The 22326-nt window shown below is 50.1% G+C and overlaps 1 protein-coding gene across 1 annotated transcript in view; it reads left to right on the top strand.

The window, feature by feature from the left end:
- Positions 1–22326, top strand: part of tmem276b (transmembrane protein 276b) — a 77616-nt gene that overhangs the window by 49077 nt on the left and 6213 nt on the right. Inside the window, exon 2 of the mRNA XM_072273100.1 lies at positions 17014–17127. Within this exon, the coding sequence (XP_072129201.1) occupies positions 17014–17127 (114 nt within the window). The remainder of the gene's footprint in view (positions 1–17013; positions 17128–22326) is intronic.

Raw genomic sequence — 22326 nt, 5'->3', positions numbered from 1 at the left:
TGATGTATCATCTCTCTCTCACCTGGTTTATTATCTCTCTCTCACCTGATTTATCAACCCTCTCTCACCTGATTTATCATTTCTCTCACCTGATTTATTATCTCTCTCTCTCACCTGATTTATTATCTCTCTCACCTGATGTATCATCTCTCTCTCACCTGATGGATCATCTCTCTCTCACCTGATTTATTATCTCTCTCTCACCTGAGGTAGCATCTCTCTCTCACCTGATTTATCAACACTTTCTCACCTGATGTATCATCTCTCTCTCACCTGGTTGATTATCTCTCTCTCACCTGATTTATCAACCCTCTCTCACCTGATTTATCAACCCTCTCTCATCTGATTTATCATCTTTCTTTCACCTGAGTTATAAACCTTCTCTCACCTGATTTATTATCTCTCTCACCTGATTTATCATCTCTCTCACCTGATTTATCATCTCTCTCACCTGATTTATCATCTCTCTCACCAGATTTATTATCTCTCTCACCTCATTCATCATCTCTCTCTCACCTGATTTATCAACCCTCTCTCACCTGATTTATCATCTCTCTCTCCTGGTTTATCATCTCTCTCACCTGGTTTATTATCTCGCTCTCACCTGATTTATCCACTCTCTCTCACCTGATTTATTATCTCTCTCTCACCTGATATATCATCTGTCTCTCACCTGATTTATCAACTCACTCTCACCTGATTTTTCATCTCTCTCTCACCGGATTTATCATCTCTCTCACCTGATTTATTATCACTCTCTCTCACCTGATTTATCATCTCCCTCACCTGATTTCTTATCCCTCTCTCACCTGATTTATCAACCCTCTCTCACCTGATTTATCAACCCTCTCTCACCTGATTTATCATCTTTCTCTCACCTGATTTATCATCTTTCTCTCACTTGATTTATCATCTCTCTCACCTGATTTATTATCTCTCTCACCTGATTTATCATCTCTCTCACCAGATTTATTATCTCTCTCACCTCATTCATCATCTTTCTCTCACCTGATTTATCAACGCTCTCTCACCTGATTTATCATCTCTCTCACCTGGTTTATTATCTCTCTCACCTGGTTTATTATCTCTCTCTCACCTGATTTATCAACTCTCTCCCACCTGATGTATCATCTCTCTCTCACCTGATGGATCATCTCTCTCTCACCTGATTTATTATCTCTCTCTCACCTGAGGTAGCATCTCTCTCTCACCTGATTTTTCAACACTTTCTCACCTGATGTATCATCTCTCTCTCACCTGGTTGATTATCTCTCTCTCACCTGATTTATCAACCCTCTCTCACCTGATTTATCAACCCTCTCTCATCTGATTTATCATCTTTCTTTCACCTGAGTTATAAACCTTCTCTCACCTGATTTATTATCTCTCTCACCGGATTTATCATCTCTCTCACCAGATTTATTATCTCTCTCACCTCATTCATCATCTCTCTCTCACCTGATTTATCAACCCTCTCTCACCTGATTTATCATCTCTCTCTCCTGGTTTATCATCTCTCTCACCTGGTTTATTATCTCGCTCTCACCTGATATATCATCTGTCTCTCACCTGATTTATCAACTCACTCTCACCTGATTTTTCATCTCTCTCTCACCGGATTTATCATCTCTCTCACCTGATTTATTATCACTCTTTCTCACCTGATTTATCATCTCTCTCACCTGATTTATTATCACTCTCTCTCACCTGATTTATCAACTCACTCTCACCTGATTTTTAATCTCTCGCTCACTGGATTTATCATCTCTCTCACCTGATTTATTATCTCTCTCTCTCACCCGATTTATCATCTCTCTCACCTGATTTATCATCTCTCTCACCTGATTTATTATCTCTCTCTCACCTGATTTATTATCTCTCTCACCAGATTTATTATCTCTCTCACCTGATTTATTATCTCTCTCACCTGATTTATTATCTCTCTCTCACCTGATTTATTATCTCTCTCACCTGATTCATCACCTCTCTCTCTCGCCTGATTTATTATCTCTCTCTCACCTGATTTATCAACTCTTTCTCACCTGATTTATTATCTCTCTCACCCGATTTATCATCTCTCTCGCCTGATTTATCATCTCTCTCACCTGATTTATTATCTCTCTCTCACCTGATTTATTATCTCTCTCACCTGATTTATCATCTCTCTCACCTGATTTATCATCTCTCACCTGATTTATCATCTCTCACCTGATTTATTATCTCTCTCTCACCTGATTTATCATCTCTCTCACCTGATTTATCATTTCTCTCACCTGATTTATTATCTCTCTCTCTCACCTGATTTATTATCTCTCTCTCTCACCTGATTTATTATCTCTCTCACCTGATTTATCATCTCTCAGACCGGATGTATCATTTCTCTCTCACCTGATGTATCATTTCTCTCTCACCTGATGTATCATCTCTCTCTCTCACCTGATGTATCATCTCTCTCTCACCTGATTTATTATCTCTCTCACCTGATGTATCATTTCTCTCACCTGATTTATTATCTCTCTCAGCTAATTTATCATCTCTCTCTCACCTGATGTATCATCTCTCTATCACCTGATTGATTATCTCTCTCAGCTGATTTATTATCTCTCTCACCAGATTTATCATCTCTCTCACCTGATTTATTATCCCTCTCTCAGCTGAAGGATCATCTCTCTCTCACCTGATTTATCAACCCTCTCTCACCTGATTTATCAACCCTCTCTCACCTGATTTATCAACCGTCTCTCACCTGATTTATCATCTTTCTCTCACCTGATTTATTATCTCTCTCACCTCATTTATTATCTCGCTCTCAGCTGATTTATCATCTCTCTCACCTGATTTATCATCTCTCTCAGCTGATTTATCATCTCTCTCACCTGATTTATCATCTCTCTCACCAGATTTATCATCTCTCTCACCTGATTTATCATCTCTCTCACCGGATTGATCATCTCTCTCAGCTGCCTTCTCCCCACACGCCTTGATGCTGTTACTAATCAAGAGCAGATCAACATCTGCTTTAAATATATCCAATGATTTGGCCTCCACAGCCACCTGTGGCAATGAATTCAAATTTGAAAGGTTCATTTTTCATCAAAGTATACAACTCCGAGATTTTTCTTCTCCAGATAGCCACAAGACGAATAAATATGAAGAATGGCAACATGATCATCAACCCCCCAAACCCATAGGCCCACATTACCTCTCTTCCCGTCCAAAAAACACTCAAAAAGGTAGAAGATCATGGCCCCAAAATCCCCTCCCTGAGCATAAAATGCAAGAAGAACATTGGCTTCCAAAACCCCCTCTCCCTGCGGATTCACCATCTTCTGGTTAAATAAATTCCTTCTCATGTATCTTCTAAAGGGACAAACTTGTATACTGAGGCTCTGCCTTCTGGTCATAGTCTCCCCCACCATAGGAAACATCCTCTCCACATTCACTCTATCTAGGCCTTTCAATATTTAATAGGTTTCAGTGAGATTCTCCCCTCATTCTTCTAAACTCCAGTGAGAACAGGCCCAGCGCCATCCAATGTTCTTAATACAGTAACCCTTTTATTCCTGGGATCATTCTGATGAAACCCCTTTGGACACACCCTGTCAGGTAAAACAAACTGGAAGTGTGTTACATTATACTCACTAGGCGGCTGTCTACTGTGAACTGTGGCATGACCTTTTCATTCTGCAATGTGTTCACTTGCACCTGAGAGAGCTGCAAAATAACCAGTGGTTCCCTAAATTCTTGGACTGGTCACCATACGTGGGACGACCATTCCACAGACTAAAGAGCCCAGACATGGGAGCCAGGTGAGTGTGGTTCAACGGATGATGGGGATGCAGTGGTAGAGGAGGGTTCGGCAGGGGTTCAGAAATGCAAGAAGTAGGTGGAGTTAGGTAGTGCTACTGGGCAAGGGGGAGTTCGGTCGAGGTACTGGGGAGGGGGAGATGGGTAGAGGTACTGGGGAGGGGGAGTTCAGTACAGGTAATGGGGGGGAGTTCGGTAGAGGTAATGGGGGGGAGTTGGGTAGAGGTAATGGGGGGGAGTTCGGTAGAGGTAATGGGGGGAGTTGGGTAGAGGTACTGGGGAGGGTCAGTTCGGTAGAGGTAATAGGGGGGAGTTGGGTAGAGGTACTGGGGGGGGGGAGTTCGGTAGAGGTAATGGGGGGAGTTGGGAACAGGTACTGGGGAGGGGGTGTTGGGTAGAGGTACTGGGGAGGGGCAGTTCGGTAGAGGTAATGGGGGGAGTTGGGTAGAGGTACTGTGGAGTGGGGAGTTGGGTAGAGGTACTGGGGAGAGGGAGTTGGGTAGAGGTACTGGGGAGGGGGGAGTTCGGTAGAGGTAATGGGGGGAGTTGGGAACAGGTACTGGGGAGGGGGAGTTGGGTAGAGGTACTGGGGAGGGGGGAGTTGGGTAGAGGTACTGTGGTGGGGGTAGTTGGGTGGAGGTACTGGGGAGGGGGGAGTTTGGAGGCAGTACTGGGGAGGGGGAGTTGGGTCGAGGTACTTGGGAGGGTGTAGTTGTGGAGAGGTACTGCGTAGGGGGAAGTTGGGTGGGGGTATGGTGAGGGGGGAGTTGGGTAGAGGTACTGGGGATGGCGGAATTGGTGCAGAGGTTACTAGGGAGGGGGAGTTGGGTGGAAGTAAGGGGGAGGGGGGAGTTTGGTAGAGTTACTGGGGAGAGGGAGATCGGTAGAGATACTGGGTAGGGGGGAGTTGGGTAGAGGTACTGGGGAGGGGGAGTTCGGTAGAGGTAATAGGGGGGAGTTCGGTAGAGGTAATAGGGGGGAGTTGGGTAGAGGTACTGGGGAGTGGGGAGTTCGGTAGAGGTACTGGGGAGGGAGTGTTGGGTAGAGGTACTGGGGAAAGGGGAGTTGAGTAGAGGCACTGGGGAGGGGGAGTTGGGTAGAGGTGATTTGGGGAGCGGGGAGTTGGATAGAGGTACTGGGGATGGCGGAGTTGGTGCAGAGGTACTGGGGAGGTGGAGTTGGGTGGAAGTAAGGGGGAGGAGGAAGTTTGGTAGAGGTACTGGGGAGAGGAGAGTTGGGAGGCAGTACTGGGGGAAGGGGAGTTGTGCAGAGGTACTGGGGTGGGGGAGTTGGGTAGAGTTACTGGGGAAAGGGAGTTGGTTAGAGGTATTGAGGAGGGGGGAGTTGGGTAGAGTTACTGGGGAGGGGGAGTTGGGTAGAGGTACTGGGGAGGGGGGTGTTGGGTAGAGGTACTGGGGGCGGGGGAGTTTGGAGGCAGTACTGGGGAGGGGGGAGTTGGGTCGAGGTACTTGGGAGGGTGTAGTTGTGGAGAGGTACTGGGTAGGGGGGAGTTGGGTGTGGGTATGGTGAGGGGGGAGTTGGGTAGAGGTACTGGGGAGGGGGAGTTTTGTAGTGTTACTGGGGAGAGGGAGTTGGTTAGTTGTATTCAGGAGGTGGGAGATCGGTAGAGATACTGGGTAGGGGGGAGTTGGGTAGAGGTACTGGGGAGGGGGAGTTTTGTAGTGTTACTGGGGAGAGGGAGTTGGTTAGTTGTATTGAGGAGGTGGGAGATCGGTAGAGATACTGGGTAGGGGGAGTTGGGTAGAGGTACTGGCGAGGGGGAGTTGAGTCGAGGTACTGGGCAGGGGGTGTTGGGTAGTGGTACTGGGGAGGGGGGAGTTGGGTAGAGGTACTGCGGTGGGGGGAGTTGGGTAGAGGTACTGAGGAGAGGGGTGTTGGGAACAGGTACTGCGGAGGGGGAGTTGGGTAGGGGTACAGGGGAGGGGGAGTTGGGTCGAGGTACTGGGGAGGGGGAGTTGGGTAGAGGTACAGGGGAGGGGTGTAGTTGGGAAGAGGTACTGGGGTGGGGGTAGTTGGGTAGATGTACTGGGGAGGGGAGAGTTGGGTAGGGGTACAGGGGAGGAGGTGTTGGGCAGGAGTAGTGGGCAGGGGGTGTTGGGTAGTGGTACTGGGGAGGGGGGAGTTGGGTAGAGGTACTGCGGTGGGGGGAGTTGGGTAGAGGTACTGAGGAGAGGGGTGTTGGGAACAGGTACTGCGGAGGGGGAGTTGGGTAGGGGTACAGGGGAGGGGGAGTTGGGTAGAGGTACTGGGGAGGGGGAGTTGGGTAGAGGTACAGGGGAGGGGTGTAGTTGGGAAGAGGTACTGGGGTGGGGGTAGTTGGGTAGATGTACTGGGGAGGGGAGAGTTGGGTAGGGGTACAGGGGAGGAGGTGTTGGGCAGGAGTAGTGGGCAGGGGGTGTTGGGTAGTGGTACTGAGGAGGGGGAAGTTGGGTAGAGGTACTGGGGAGGGGGAGTTGGGAGGAGGTACTGGAGATGGGGAGTTGGGTAGAGGTATTAGGGAGGTGCGAGTTGCGTAGAGGTACTGGGGAGGGGCAAGTTGGTAGATGTACCGGGGAGTGGGGATTTGGGTAGAGGCACTGGGGAGGGGGAGTTCAGTGGAGGTACTGGGAAGGAGAATTGGGTAGAGATACTAGGGAGGGGGAGTCGGGCCGAGGTACTGGGGAGGTGGGAGTTGGGTAGAGGTACTGGGGAGGGGGAGTTGAGTAGAGGTACAGGGGAGGGGTGTAGTTGGGAAGAGGTACTGGGGTGGGGGTAGTTGGGTAGATGTACTGGGGAGGAGAGAGTTGGGTAGGGGTACAGGGGAGGGGTGTAGTTGGGAAGAGGTACTGGGGTGGGGGTAGTTGGGTAGATGTACTGGGGAGGAGAGAGTTGGGTAGGGGTACAGGGGAGGAGGTGTTGGGCAGGAGTACTGGGCAGGGGGTGTTGGGTAGTGGTACTGGGGAGGGGGGAGTTGGGTAGAGGTACTGCGGTGGGGGGAGTTGGGTAGAGGTACTGAGGAGAGGGATGTTGGGAACAGGTACTGCGGAGGGGGAGTTGGGTAGGGGTACAGGGGAGGGGAGTTGGGTAGAGGTACTGGGGAGTGGGTGTTGGGTAGAGGTACTGGGGAGAGAGTTGGTTAGAGGGACTGGGGTGGGGGGAGAGTTGGGTAGAGATACTGGGGTGGGGGGATTTGGGTAGAGGTAATGGGTGGGGGGGAGTTGGGTAGAGGAACTGGGGAGGAGGAAATTGGGTCGAGGTACTGGGGAGGGGGAGTTGTGTAGATATACTGGGGAGGGGGAGTTGGGTAGAGTTACTGGGGAGAAGGAGTTTATTAGTGGTGCTGGGGAGAAGGAGTTTATTAGAGGTGCTGGGGAGGGGGAGTTGGGTAGAGGTACTGGGGAGGGGGAGTTTTGTAGTGTTACTGGGGAGAGGGAGTTGGTTAGTTGTATTGAGGAGGTGGGAGATCGGTAGAGAGATACTGGATAGGGGTTAGTTGGGTAGAGGTACTGGGGAGAGGGGAGTTGAGTCGAGTTACTGGGCAGGGGAAGTTGGGTAAAGGTACTGGCGAGGGAGAGTTGGTTGGAGGGGACTGGGGAGGGGGGAGTTGGGTAGAGGTACTGGGGAAGGGGGAGTTGGGTAGAGTTACTGGAGAGGGGGAGTTGGGTAGAGGTATTGGGGAGGGGGGAGTTGAGAGGCAGTACTGGGGTGCGGGTAGTTGGGTAGAGGTACTGGGGGGGAGTTGAGAGGCAGTACTGGGGAGGGGGAGTTGGGTCGAGGTACTTGGGAGGGTGTAGTTGTGGAAAGGTACTGTGTAGGGGGGAGTTGGTTGGGGGTATAGTGAGGGGGGAGTTGGGTAGAGATACTGGGGAGGGGGTTGTTGGGTAGAGTTACTGGAGAGAGGGAGTTGGTTAAATGTATTGAGGAGGCGGGAGTTGGGTAGAGGTACTGGGGAGGGGGAGTTGGGAGGCAGTACTGGGGGAGGGTGAGTTGGGCAGAGTTACTGGGTAGTGGGTAGTTGGGTGGACGTACTGGGGAGGGGGGAGTTCGGGTTCGGTAGAGTTATTGGGGAGAGGGAGTTTGTTAGAGGTATTGAGGAGGGGGGAGATGGGAGGCAGTAATGGGGTGGGTAGAGCTACTGGGGAGAGGGGGAGTTGGGTAGAAGTACTAGGGAGGAGGGAATTGGGACGAGGTACTGGGGAGGGGGAGCTTGGTAGAGGTACTGGGGAGGGGGAGTTGGGTGGAGGTACTGGAGGGGGGAGTTGGGTAGAGTTGCTGGGGATGGGGGAGTTGGGTAGAGGTACTGGGGTGGGGGTCTTGGGTAGAGGTACTGGGGCGGGGGAGTTGCGTAGAGGTACGGGGGAGGGGGAGTTGGGTGGAGGTATGGGGAGGGTGGAGTTGGGTTGAGGTACAGGGGAGGGGGAGTTGGGCCGAGGTACTGGGGAGGGGGGAGTTGCGTAGAGGTACTGGGTAGTGGGGATTTGGGGAGGGGGGGAGTTGGGTAGAGGTACTGGAGTGGGGGTAGTTGGGTAGGGGTACTGGGGAGGGGGGAGTTGGGAGGCAGTACTGGTGGGGGGGAGTTGGGCCGAGGTACTGGGGAGGGGGCAGATGCGTAGGGGTACTGTGTAGTGGGGATTTGGGTAGGGGGGAGTTGGTTAGATGTACTGGGGAGGGGGAGTTGGGTTGAGGTACTGGAGTGGGGGGAGTTGGGTAGACGTACTAGGGAGGGGGAGTTGGGTCGAGGTACTGGGGAGGGGGAAATTGGGTAGAGGTACTTGGGAGGGGGGAGTTGGGTAGACGTACTAGGGAAGGGTAGTTGGGTAGATGCACAGGGGAGAGGGAGTTGGGTAGAGGTACTAGGGACGGGAGAGTTGGGTGGGGGTGCTGGGGAGCGGGAGCTGGGTCGAGGTACTCGGGAGGGGTAGTTGGGTAGAGGTACGGTACGGGGAGGGGGAGTTGGGTGGAGGTATGGGGAGGGGGGCAGTTGGTTTGAGGTACAGGGGAGGGGGAGTTGGGCTGAGGCACTGGGGAGGGTAGAGTTGGGTAGAGGTATTGGGGAGGGGGAGTTGGGGTGAGGTATTGGGGATGGGGGTGTTGCGTAGAGGTACTGGGGATGGGGAGTTAGGGTGAGGTCTGGGGATGGGGGTGTTGCGTAGAGCTACTGGGCAAGGGGGAGTTGGGCAGGAGTACTGGGGAGGGGGAGTTGGGTTGAGGTACTGGGGAGGGAGGAGCTGCGTAGAGGTACTGGGGAGGGGGAGTTGGGTAGAGGTTCTGGGATGGGGGAGTTGGGTAGAGGTACTGGGGAGGGTGGAGTTGGTTGGAGGTACTGGGGAGGGAGGAGTTGGGTAGAGGTACTGGGGAGGGGGGAGTTGGGTAGACGTACTAGGGAAGGGTAGTTGGGTAGATGCACAGATAAGAGGGAGTTGGGTAGAGGTACTAGGGACGGGAGAGTTGGGTGGGGGTGCTGGGGAGCGGGAGCTGGGTCGAGGTACTCGGGAGGGGTAGTTGGGTAGAGGTACGGGGGAGGGAGGAGTTGGGTAGAGGTACTGGGGAGGGGGAGTTGGGTAGAGGTTCTGGGATGGGGGAGTTGGGTAGAGGTACTGGGGAGGGTGGAGTTGGTTGGAGGTACTGGGGAGGGAGGAGTTGGGAGGAGGTACTGGGGAGAGGGGAGTTGTGTTGGGGTACTGAGGAGAGGGGAGTTGTTTTTAGGTACTGGGGAGGGGCGAGTTGCGTAGAGGTACTGGGGAGTGGGGAGTTCGGTAGAGGTATTAGGGAGGGGGAGTTGGGTAGAAGTGCTGGGCAGCGGGGAGTTGGGTAGAGGTACTGGGGAGGGGGGAGTTGGGTAGAGGTACTACGGAGGGGGGAGTTGGGTAGAGGTACTGGGGAGGGGTAGATGGGTAGAGGTACTGGGGAGTGGGGAGTTGGTTGTAGGTACTGAGGAGGGGGAGTTGGGTAGAGGTACTAGGGAGGGGCAGTTGAGTAGAGGTACCGAGGAGGGGGGAGTTCGGTAGAGGTACTGGGGATGGGGATTTGGGTTGAGGTACTGGGGAGGGTGTCGATGGGTAGAGGTACTGGGGAAGAGGGAGGAGGGTCAAGGTACTGGGGAGTGGGAGTTGCATAGAGGTACTGGGCAGGGGGGAATTGGGTAGAGATACTGGGGAGGGGGAGTTGGGCCGAGGTACTGGAGAGATGGGTGTTGGGTGGAGGTACTGCGGAGGGGGAGTTCGGTAGAGGTACTGGGGAGGGGGAGTTGGGTAGAGGTACTGGGGAGGGAGAGTTGGGTAGAGGTACTGGGGAGGTGGAGTTGGTTAGAGGTCTTGGGGTGAGGGGAGTAGGGTAGAGGTACTGGAGAGGGGGAGTTGGGTAGAGGTACTGGGGAGGGGGGAGTTGGGTAGAGGTACTGGAGAGGGGGAGTTGAGGAGAGGTACAGGGGAGGGGGGAGTTGGATAGAGGTACTGGGGAGGGGGGAGTTGGGTAGAGGTCCTGGAGAGGGGGGAGTTGGGTAGAGGTACTGGGGAGGGGGAAGTTGGGTAGAGGTACTGGGGAGGGGGATTTGGGTAGAGGCACTGGGGAGGGGGAGTTCAGTGGAAGTACTGGGAAGGATAATTGGGTAGAGATACTAGGGAGGGGGAGTCGGGCCGAGGTACTGGGGAGAGGGGAGTTGGATTGTGGTACTGGGGAGGGAGGGAGGGGTTGGGTAGAGGTACTGGGGAGGGAGGGGTTGGGTAGAGGTACTGGGGAGGTGGGAGTTGGGTAGAGGTACTGGGGAGGGGAAGTTGGGTAGAGGTACTGGGGAGAGGGAGTTAGCTAGAGGTATTGGGAGGGGGAGTTGGGTAGAGGTACTGGGGAGGGGGGAGTTGGGTAGAGTTAGTGGGAAGGGGGAGTTGGGTAGAGGTACTGGCGACGGGGAGTTGGGTTGAGGTACTGGGCAGGGTGTCGATGGGTAGAGGTACTGGGGAGGAGGGAGGAGGATCAAGGTACTGGGGAGTGGGAGTTGCGTGGAGGTACTGGGGAGGGGGGAGTTGGGTACAGGTACTGGGGAGGGATAGTTGGGTAGAGGTGCTGGGGAGTGGGACTTGGGTCGAGGTACTGTTTTTGGGGAGTTGGGTGGCGGTACTGGGGAGGAGGGAGTTGGGTCGAGATTCTGGGGAGGGGGAGCTGGTTAGAGGTACTGGGGTGGGTGGAGTTGGGTGGAGGTACTGGGGAGGGGGGAGTTTGGTTGAGGCACTGGGGAGGGGGAGTTGCGAGGAAGTACTGGGGAGGGGGGCAGTTGGGTTGGGGTACTGGGGAGTGGGGAGTTGCGTAGAGGCACTGGGGATGGAGTAGTTGGGTAGTGGTACTGGGGAGGGGCGAGTTAGGTAGAGGTACTGGGGAGGGGGGAGTTGGGTAGAGGCACCGGGGAGTGGGGATTTCGGTAGAGATACTGGGAAGGAGGAGTTGGGTGGAGGTACTGGGGAGGGAGGAGTTAAGTCAAGGTACTGGGGAAGGGGAATTGGGTAGAGATACTGGGGAGGGGGAGTTGGTTAGAGGTCTTCGGGTGAGGGGAGTAGGGTAGAGGTACTGGGGAGGGGGGAGTTGGATTGTGGTACTGGGGAGGGGGGAGTTGGGTAGAGATACTGGGGAGGTGGAGTTGGTTATAGGTCTTCGGGTGAGGGGAGTAGGGTAGAGGTACTGGGGAGGGGGGAGTTGGATTGTGGTACTGGGGAGGGGGGAGTTGGATTGTGGTACTGGGGAGGGGGGAGTTGGGTAGAGGTACTGGGGACGGGGAGTTGGGTTGAGGAACTGGGGAGGGAGAGTTGGGTAGAGGTACTGGGGAGGGAGAGTTGGGTAGAGGTACTGGGGAGTGGGACTTGGGCCGAGGTACTGGGTTTGGGGAGTTGGGTGGCGGTACTGGGGAGGAGGGAGTTGGGTCGAGATTCTGGGGAGGGGGAGCTGGTTAGAGGTACTGCGGTGGGTGGAGTTGGGTGGAGGTACTGGGGAGGGGGGAGTTGGGTTGAGGCACTGGGGAGGGGGAGTTGCGAGGAAGTACTGGGGAGGGGGGCAGTCGGGGTTGGGGTACTGGGGAGGGGGGAGTTGTGTCGAGGCACTGGGGATGGAGTAGTTGGGTTGAGGTACTGGGGAGGGGCGAGTTGGGTAGAGGTACTGGGGGGGGCGAGTTGGGTAGAGGTACTGGGGAGGGGGGAGTTCGGTAGAGGTACTGGGAAGGAGGAGTTGGGTGGAGGTACTGGGGAGGGGCAGTTAGGTCAAGGTACTGGGGAAGGGGAATTGGGTAGAGATACTGGGGAGGGGGAGTTGGGCCGAGGTACTGGAGAGATGGGTGTTGGGTGGAGGTACTGCGGAGGGGGAGTTGGGTAGAGGTACTGGGGTGGGTGGAGTTGGGTGGAGGTACTGGGGAGGGAGAGTTGGGTAGAGGTACTGGGGAGGGAGAGTTGGGTAGAGGTACTGGGGATGGGGAGTTGGGTCGAGGTTCTGTGGGCGGGGTGGGACTGGATGAAAATACAGGTGGAAGGGAGATGGTGGAGATTGAGGGGTGCGGTAAGGTATTCTGTGGGGCCAGTGTCGGGGAGGGGAGTGTGTTGAGGAGCAGGGAGGGCATGCATGGTGGTGTGTGCAGAGAAGCAGTGAGGGTGGAGGGAGACACAGACGGAGCACAGGGTGCGTTGATGTTGTTACGGAGCAGGTAATGTAATTCAGACTGGTGAACACCAGGACAACAGATAGTCACAGAGAGATCAAGGTTGTTGATGGGAGTGGAGGGGGCAGTGTGACTGTAAGAGGCTGCAGAGTTGGGAATGTGTGTAGGCTAAATGATTATGGATAACAGAGAGGAGAGAGCCAGCATGCATACTGTGGGTTACAAGGAGTGGGAAGATTGGGAGGATGGGGCTGGACAGATTGGAGGATTTGTACATGAGGGTACAGAGGTCAGTACATAGATACTGAGACTCTGTTTTGTGTGAATGGGCTCAGGATGTGGAGAGGTGAGGAAGCAGCTGATTTAAAGAGGGATGCACTCTGAGTGGATTGAGTCCTGTGCTGACCTCACATCTGGGACTAGGACATGGGTTGGGTGCAGACTGTGATCAGCAGTTTCCTTCCCTGGGTGGCATGAGTTCATAGTCCTATGTGGTCAATGCACTTTGTTAGGTAGCTCCTGTACCTAATAAAGTGGCCACTGAGTGTATGTTTATGGTCTTCTGCTGCTGTGGTCCATCTACTTTAAGGTTTGACATGCTGTGTATTCAGAGATGCTCTTCTGCACTTCTCTGTTGTAACACGTGGTTATTTGAATCATTCTCACCTTGCTGAAGCTTGAACCAGTCTGGCCATCCTCCGAACTCTCTCATTAACAACACACATCAAAGTTGCTGGTGAACGCAGCAGGCCAGGCAGCATCTCCAGGAAGAGGTACAGTCGACGTTTCGGGCCGAGACCCTTCGTCAGGACTAACTGAAGGAAGAGTTTGTAAGAGATTTGAAAGTGGGAGGGGGAGGGGAGATCCAAAATGATAGGAGAAGACAGGAGGGGGAGGGATGGAGCCAAGAACTGGACAGGTGATTGGCAAAAGGGATATGAGAGGATCATGCGACAGCAGGTCCAGGGAGAAGGAAAAGGGGGAGGGGGGGAAAAACCCAGAGGATGGGCAAGGGGTATAGTCAGAGGGACAGAGGGAGAAAAAGGAGAGTGAGAGAAAGAATGTGTATAAAAATAAATAATGAATGGGGTACAAGGGGGAGGTGGAGCATTAGCGGAAGGTATGAAGTCAGTGTTCATGCCATCAAGTTGGAGGCTACCCAGACGGAATATAAGGTATTGTTCCTCCAACCTGAGCGTGGCTTCATCTTTACAGTAGAGGAGGCCATGGATAGACATGTCAGAATGGGAATGGGATGTGGAATTAAAATGTGTGGCCACTGGGAGATCCTGCTTTCTCTGGCGGACAGAGCGTAAATGTTCAGCAAAGCGGTCTCCCAGTCTGCGTCGGGTCTCGCCAATATATAGAAGGCCACATCGGGAGCACTGGATGCAGTATATCACCCCAGCCAACTCACAGGTGAAGTGTTGCCTCACCTGGAAGGACTGTCTGGGGACCTGAATGATGGTAAGGGAGGAAGTGTAAGGGCATGTGTAGCACTTGTTCTGCTTACAAGGATAAGTGCCAAAAGAGAGATCAGTGGGGAGGGATGGGGGGGACTATTCCTCTTCTCACCCTGTCTCTTGCAAAAACGCCATCCCCTTCTCTCAATTCCTCCGTCTCCGCCGTATCTGCTCTCAGGATGAGGCTTTTCATTCTAGGACGAGGGAGATGTCCTTTTTTAAAGAAAGGGGCTTCCCTTCTTCCACCATCAACTCTGCTCTCAAACGCATCTCCCCCATTTCACGCACATCTGTTCTCACTCCATCCTCCCGCCACCCCACTAGGAATAGGAATAGGGTTCCTACCACCTACCACCCCACCAGCCTCCGGGTCCAACATATTATTCTCCGTAACTTCTGCCACCTCCAACGGGATCCCACCACTAAGCACATCCTTCCCTCCCTCCCCCTCTGCTTTCCGCAGGGATCGCTCCCTACGCAACTCCCTTGTCCATTCATCACCCATCCATTATTTATTTATATACACACATTCTTTCTCTCACTCTCCTTTTTCTCCCTCTGACTATACCCCTTGCCCATCGTCTGGGTTTTTCCCCCCCCTCCCCCTTTTCCTTCTCCCCGGGCCTCCTGTCCCATGATCCTCTCACATCCCCTTTGCCAATTACCTGTCCAGCTCTTGGCTCCATCCCTCCCCCTCCTGTCTTCTCCTATCATTTTGGATCTCCCCCTCCCCCTCCCACTTTCAAATCTCTTACTAACTCTTCCTTCAGTTAGTCCTGACGAAGGATCTCGGCCTGAAACGTCAACTGTACCTCTTCCTACAGATGCTGCCTGGCCTGCTGCGTTCACCAGCAACTTTGGTGTGTGTTGTTTGAATTTCCAGCATCTGCAGAATTCCTCGTCTCTCATTAACAAGGTGTTTTATCTCACAGAACTGCTGCTCACTGTATGTTTTTTTTATTTTTATTTATCACACCATTCTCTGTTATCTCCAGACTCTAGAGACTGTTGTGTGTGAAAACCCCAGGAGATCAGCGGTTTCTGAGATACTCAAATCACCCCATTTGGCACCAACAATCATTTCATGGTTGATGTCACTTAGATCACATTTCTTCCCCATTCAAATGTTTGATCTATGCAACAAATGAATCTCTTGACCGTGACTGCATGCTTTTCTGCATTGATTTGCTGCCACGTGAATGGCTGATTAGATATTTGCATTGAGGTGTACAGGTATACCTAATAAAGTGGCCACAAAGTGTAAACAGCAATGGAAACCAGCCCTTCAGCCGAACCGGTCTGTACCAACCCTGCTAGTCCCATTGGCCCATAACCCTCTAAGTCACTCTCTTCCATGAATCCGTCCAAACGCCTCTTCAATGTTGTAATTATATATGCCTTGACCACTTTGTTGGGCAGTTTATCCCAGACCCACAGCACCCTATGTATAAACTACTTGCCTCTCAGATCTCTCTTAAATTTCTCCCCTCTTATCTGGTAAATGTACCCTCTGATTTTGGACCCCCCCCCCAACCCTGGGGAAAAGACTAGAACTGTCTATCATATCCATAACCCTCATGATTTTATACAGTTCCATAAGGTCACTCCTTCAAGGAATAACAATCCATTATGGTCAACCTCTCTCGACAGTTTGGCTCTTTAGTGCTTGTAAATTACTAGTGCTTGTACCTTCTCCCACTTGACAATGTCTTACCTGTAGCAGGGTGACTGACTCTGTGCTGCCTCACGAATGACTTAACATAACTGCAAGATAATGTGCTACCCTACACTCAATGCCCTGCCTGATGAAGACCAGCATGCTAGTTTCACCACCCTGTCTACATGTGTGGACACTCTGTGCACTTGTACTAGTTGGCATGGTAATTGAGAGAGGGCTGTGAGCGGACTCATTGCGTGTCTGTGTTGTGTCTGCTGACACTATGGACAACGCACTGCAAAGCCACCACCTGTCATGGGGGGAAGGACTGGGTGAGGATGCAGCTAGATTGGACAACAGATGGTCAGGGAGGTGGTAAGGTATTGCAGTGTGTGTGTATTGGGGGGGTGGTGGTGAATTGAAAACAGACACTGAGCTGTGCAATGAAGCTGAGTAAGAAAAGAGTACAGAGGAGAAAGGCAGTCTGCAGCTGTGTTGTCCACTGTGATACTTTCTATGAGAATGGTTTGTTCCCACAGAGAATGTGTGTGATGCTTGCAGTCCACTGGGATCAACACACTACGGCGTTGTACTGGAATTTTGTTTAGGGGTGAGAGGCAGGTTATTTCCTTGGCAGTGAGCACCTCCCTGCTGGCAGACAGAGTGTGGTGCTGTTAGACTGTACCCTGTCACTGCAGTGACAGTGAGAGTGTGGTACTGTTAGACTGTACCCTGTCACTGCAGTGACAGACAGAGTGTGGTGCTGTTAGACTGTACCCTGTCACTACAGTGACAGAGAGAGTGTAGTGCTGTTAGACTGTACCCTGTCACTACAGTGACAGAGAGTGGTGCTGTTAGACTGTACCCTGTCACTACAGTGACAGAGAGAGAGTGGTGCTGTTAGACTGTACCCTGTCACTGCAGTGACAAAGAGAGTGTGGTGCTGTTAGACTGTACCCTGTCACTACAGTGACAAAGAGAGTGTGGTGCTGTTAGACTGTACCCTGTCACTACAGTGACAGAGAGTGGTGCTGTTAGACTGTACCCTGTCACTACAGTGACAGAGAGTGGTGCTGTTAGACTGTACCCTGTCACTACAGTGACAGAGAGTGTAGTGCTGTTAGACTGTACCCTGTCACTACAGTGACAGAGAGTGGTGCTGTTAGACTGTACCCTGTCACTACAGTGACAGAGAGAGTGTAGTGCTGTTAGACTGTACCCTGTCACTACAGTGACAGTGAGAGTGTGGTGCTGTTAGACTGTACCCTGTCACTGCAGGGACAGAACTAGTGCGGTGCTGTTAGACTGTAGCTTGTCACTGCAGGGACAGGGAATCAGCAGATTTTGGGAGAGGGTAATGTAAGCTGTAATAATTGATCAGATGCTGAACTGAAATTTTGATAAGAGTTCCTGTTGACTAACACTGTGCCTGAGGTAGTGTGCTTGTGTTTCAGGGGTCGTACAGCGCTGTATGCCAGTGAAATACCATTACTCCTCCTCAACAGTCCCACAGAATCTCCCAATCAATTTAACCATGAGCATTCGACAGGATGAGTGGCATGCACTACGTAAGTACCTGGGCAAGGGGACTGGGATCCCAAGTTACAGTAATTTCTCTGTTCGTTTCTTTCTTCTCCTCGCTTCCATCAGGCAGAAGATACAAAAACCTGAAAGCTCGTACCAGGCCAGTTTCTACCCCACCATTATAAGACTATTAAATGGTTCCCTATTACAATAAGTTCAAATCATTCTCTGCGTGGTGAGCCGCTGGGTCCCAGCACTGTACTCTATTGATCACTGTTTGACCACTCTAAAAAAGAACCATTTATTCCCACTTTGTTTTCTGCCTGACAACTAATTTACAATCTATGCCAATATTCTGTCCCAGTACCTTCCACTTTAATGCTACACAATAACTTTTTATGGAGAACATTATCAAAAGCTTTCTGAACACCCAGATACACCACAAACATTAGTTTTTCCTCATCTGTTCCACTAGATCTCTCCCAAAATATTTGTCAAATACAATTTTACTTTCAGGAATCCATGTCGAATCCCATTGAAATTATCCTCATCTCCTATAACTGTATCCAATAAGACAAAACATTTAGCAAGGGATAAGAATTTAACTTCAGGAATATGAAATTGAAAAAGGCTGGTGAATACAGGACTGAATGGTAGATTTGGATGCATGTAATATATGAAAAAAGTATTTCATCTTGTAGCACAGTTAGAAATTGGCAGGTATGTTTTTGTCAGCAGCACAGCATCATGGTTGACAAAAGATCACAGCTGAGAGTCTAGCATGCAAGAATATAGATCATATTGAAAGGATAGACATGTGGACAAAGGAGGAGGGATGGCTTTGTTAGTAAAAAGTGAAATCAAATCCTTAGAAGGAGATGTGTAATGCTTGTGGGTAGAGTTAAGAAACTGCAAGGGCAAAAAGACCTTGGTAGGAGGATGTGGGATACAAAATACAATGGGAGATAGGAAAGGCATGTAGGATGAACACTGCTACAATGGTCATGGGGAATTGCAATATGCAGGTAGGTTGGGAAGATCAGGTTGGTGCTGGATCCAGAGATTGAATTTGTTGAATGCCTATACGATGGCTTTTTAGAGCAGCTTGTGGCTGAGCCCACTAGGGAAAAGGCAATTCTGCATTGGGTGATGTATAATGAAACAGATTAGGGAGCTTAAGTTAAAGGATCCCTTAGCAGGCAGTGATCAATTGATAGAATTCACCCTGCAGTTTGAGAGGGAGAAGCTAAAAATGGATGTACCAGCATTACAGTTGAGTAAAGGTAACTACAGATGCATGAGAGAGGAGCTGGCCAAAGCTGATTGGAAGGGGATGACAGCAGAGCAACAATGACTGGAGTATCTGGGAGGAATTCAGAAGATGCAGAATCGGTTCATCCCAAAAAAGCAGTATTCTACAGGAAGGATGAGGCAACAGTGGCTGACAAGAGAAGTCAAAGGCAGCAGAAAACCAAACAACTGAAGCCCAACAAAATAGTAATAAGGGAGGAAAGATAAAATATGAAGAGTAAAGGAAATGCAAGAGTGGACACCGAACCTCCAAAAATGATGCTGGAGATACAGTAACTGGAAACAAAGAAATGGCAAACTAATATGTATTTTATGTTTTGAAATTCAAAGTAAATTATCAGAGTACATACATGTCACCACATACAACCCTGAGATTCTGTTTCCTGCAGGCATACTTAGCAAATTTATAGAACAGTAACTGTAAACAGGATCAACGAACAACAAACTGTGCAAATGCAAATATGAATAAATAGCAATAAATAAAATGTATGAAATAACAAGATAAAGCATCCTTAAAGTGAGACCATCGGTTGAGGGAACACCAGAAATAGAGTTAATGTAGTTATCCCCCTTTGTTCAAGATTCTGATGGTTGAGGGGTGGTAACTGTTCTTGAACCTGGTGGTGCGAGTCCTGAGGCTCTTGTACCTTCTAGCCGTTGGCAGCAGTGAGAAAAGGGCCTGGGTGGTGAGGATCTTTGATGATGGATGCTGCTTTTCTATGGCAACATTTCATGTAGATGTGCTCAATAGTTGGGAGGGTTTTACCTGTGATGTACTGGGCCAAATCAACTATCTTGTAAGATTTCTGCTCAAAGGTATTGGTATTCTCATACCAGGCCATAATGCAGCCAGTCAGTACAGTTTCCACCACATATCTATAGAAGTTTGCCAAGGTTTTTGATGACATACTGAATCTCCAGACTCCTGAGGAAGTAGAGGCACTATCATGCTTTCTTTGCAATTATATTGATACGATGGGTCCAGGAATTTAAAGGCTACACTCCATGAGGTTATGGAGCAACACACACAACAGATGCTGGTGAGCGCAGCAGGCCAGGCAGCATCTATAGGAAGAGGTGCAGTCGACGTTTCGGGCTGGGACCCTTCCTTGACCCGAAATGTTGACTGTACCTCTTCCTATAGATGCTGCCTGACCTGCTGTGTTCACCAGCATTTTTTGTGTGTGTTGCTTGAATTTCCAGCATCTGCAGATTTCCTCGTGTCTGAGGTTATGCAGTACTTTGTGACACTGGACAAGATAGGACAAAGGCAGCATGGTTTCCTTTATGGAAAACCTTGCCTGATAAATCTTTTGGAATTCTTTGAGATTATAAATCGGATAAAGGGGATGCAGTGGACATTGTATATTTGGATTTTCAGAAGGCCTTTGACAAATTGTCACACATGAGGCTGCTTACCAAGGTAATAGCCTGTGGTATTACAGGAAAGTTACTAGCATGATTAGAGCATTGGCTAATTGGTAGGAGGCAGCAAGTGAATTAAAGGATCCTTTTCTGGTTGGCTGCCAGCGACTAGTGGTGCTCCTCAGGGATCGGAGTTGGGACCGCTTCTTTTTATGTTGTATGTCAATGATTTAGATGATCGAATAGATGGATTTGTTGCAAAGTTTGCAGATGATACAAAGATTGGTGGAGGGGAAAACAAGAGAAAATCTGCATATGCTGAAAATCCAAGCAACACACACAAAATGCTGGAGGAACTCAGCAGGCCAGGCAGCATCTATGGAAAGAAGTACAGTCGATATTTCGGGCTGGGGCCCTTCAGGACTGCTGAAATATCTCGGTCTGAAACGTCAGCTGTACTCCTTTCCATAAATGCTGCCTGGCCTGCTGAGTTCCTCCAACATTTTGTTGGTGGAGGGGCAGGTAGTGTTGAGGAAACAGGAAGACTACAGGAGAACTTAAGGCAGATTAGGAGAATGGGCAAGAGAGTGGCAAATGAAACACAATGTTGGAAAATGCATGGTCATGCACTTTGGTAGAAGAAATAAATGTTTAGATTGTTTCCTAAACAGGGAGAAAGTCCACAAATCTGAGATGCGAAGGGACTTGGGAGTCCTTGTGCAGAACACCATAAAGGTTAACTTGCAGTTTGAGTCAGTGGTGAGGAAGACAAATACAATGTTAGAATTCATTTCAAGAGGTCTAGAACACAAGAGAAGTGATGTGATGTTAAGGCTTTATAGGGCACCGGTGAGGCCTCACCTTGAGTATTGTGAACAGTTTTGGGCCCCTCATCTTAGAAAAGATGTGCTGGCATTGGAGAGGGTTCAGAGGAGGTTCACAAGGATGATTCTGGGAATGAAAGGGTTAGCATACGAGAAATGTTTGATAGTCTGTACTCACTGGAATTTAGAAAGATGAGAGGGGATCTCTTTGAAACATTTTGAATGTTGAAAGGCCTAGACAGAGTAGATGTGGAAAGGATATTTACCATGGTGGGAGAGTCTAGAACAAGAGGGCACAGCTTCAGGATAGAGAGGCTTCTATTTAAAACAGAGATACAGAGAAACTTCCTTAGCCAGAGGGTGGTGAATTTGTTACCACAGGCAGCTGTGCAGGCCAGGTCGTTGAGTGTATGTAAGGCAGAGATTGATAGGTTTCTGATTGGACACAGCATCAAAGGTTACGGGGAGAAGGCTGGGGAGTGGGGTTGAAGAGGGGAGAAAAGGATCAGCCATGATTGGATGGCGGAACAGTCTCGAATGGCCAAATGGCTTAATTCTGCTCCTATGTCTTATGGTCTTAAAGTTACTGACCCTCTCCACCTCTGACCCTCTAGTCGGTGTTGTTGTGGAAGACACCAGCAATATGCCATAAATTCAAATGTCAGAGAACTTAGGTGTGTGAAGTTGTGATTACTAAGGAGAAACACACACTCAGAAAAGCTGGAGGAACTCAGCAGGTCAGACACAATCTATGGAGAGGAATAAACGTTACTGTTTTAGACCTAGACCCTTAATTAGGACTAAAGAGGAAAAGATGCTTGAGAAGCTGAAAGTCTAAAGGGATAGATAAGTCACCTGGGCCAGACTGATTACACCCCAGGTTTCTGAAAGAGGTAGCTGAAGAGATTACACAGACATTGGTGATCTTTCAAGTATCACTTGATTCTGGAATAGTTTCCAAAGGACTGGAAAATCACAAATGTCACTCTGCTCTTTAGAATGAGTGGAAAAAGGTGGGAAATTATTGGCATATTAGCCTGACCTCAGTGGTTGGCAAGATGTTATAGGCAATTATTATGGATGGGTTTTCAGGATACTTGGAGGCACACAATAAAATAGGACAAAGTCAGTATGGCTTAAGGGAATACATTGCCTGACATATCTATTGGAATTCTTTGAGGAAGTACATGTAGGATAGACTAAGAATTAGTCTCCTTATTTACTTGGATTTTCAGAAAGCCTTTGACAAGGTGCCACACATAAGGCTGCCAAGCAAAAGCCCATGGTGTTACAGGAAAGATACCAGTAAGAACAGAAGATTGGCTGAGTGGCAGAAAGCAAAGAGTGGGGATAAAGGGGCTTATCATCTTGCAGATGATAGAAAGATAGGTGGAGAGGCAGATAGTGTTGAGGAAGCAGGGAGTCTGCAGAAGGACTTGGCCAGATTAGGAGAGTGGGCAAGGAAGTAGCAGGTGGAACACAGTGTAGGGAAGAGTATGGTCATGCTCTTTGGTAGAAAGAATAAAAGCATAGGCTATGTTCTAAATGGGGAGCGAATTCAGTAATCAGAGGTGCAAAGGGACTTGGGAGTACTAGTGCAGGATTCCCTTGCAGGTTTGAGTCTGTGGTGAGGAAGGCAAATGCAATGCTAGCATTCATTTCAAGAGGATTGGAACATAAAAGCAAGAGTGTGATGCTGAGGCTTATAAGGCACTAGTCAGACCTCACTTGGAGTATTGAGAG

The sequence above is a fragment of the Mobula birostris genome, chromosome 11, assembly GCF_030028105.1.
Source record: "Mobula birostris isolate sMobBir1 chromosome 11, sMobBir1.hap1, whole genome shotgun sequence".
Lineage (NCBI taxonomy): Eukaryota > Metazoa > Chordata > Chondrichthyes > Myliobatiformes > Myliobatidae > Mobula > Mobula birostris.
This window is presented reverse-complemented; position numbering and strand designations above follow the sequence as displayed.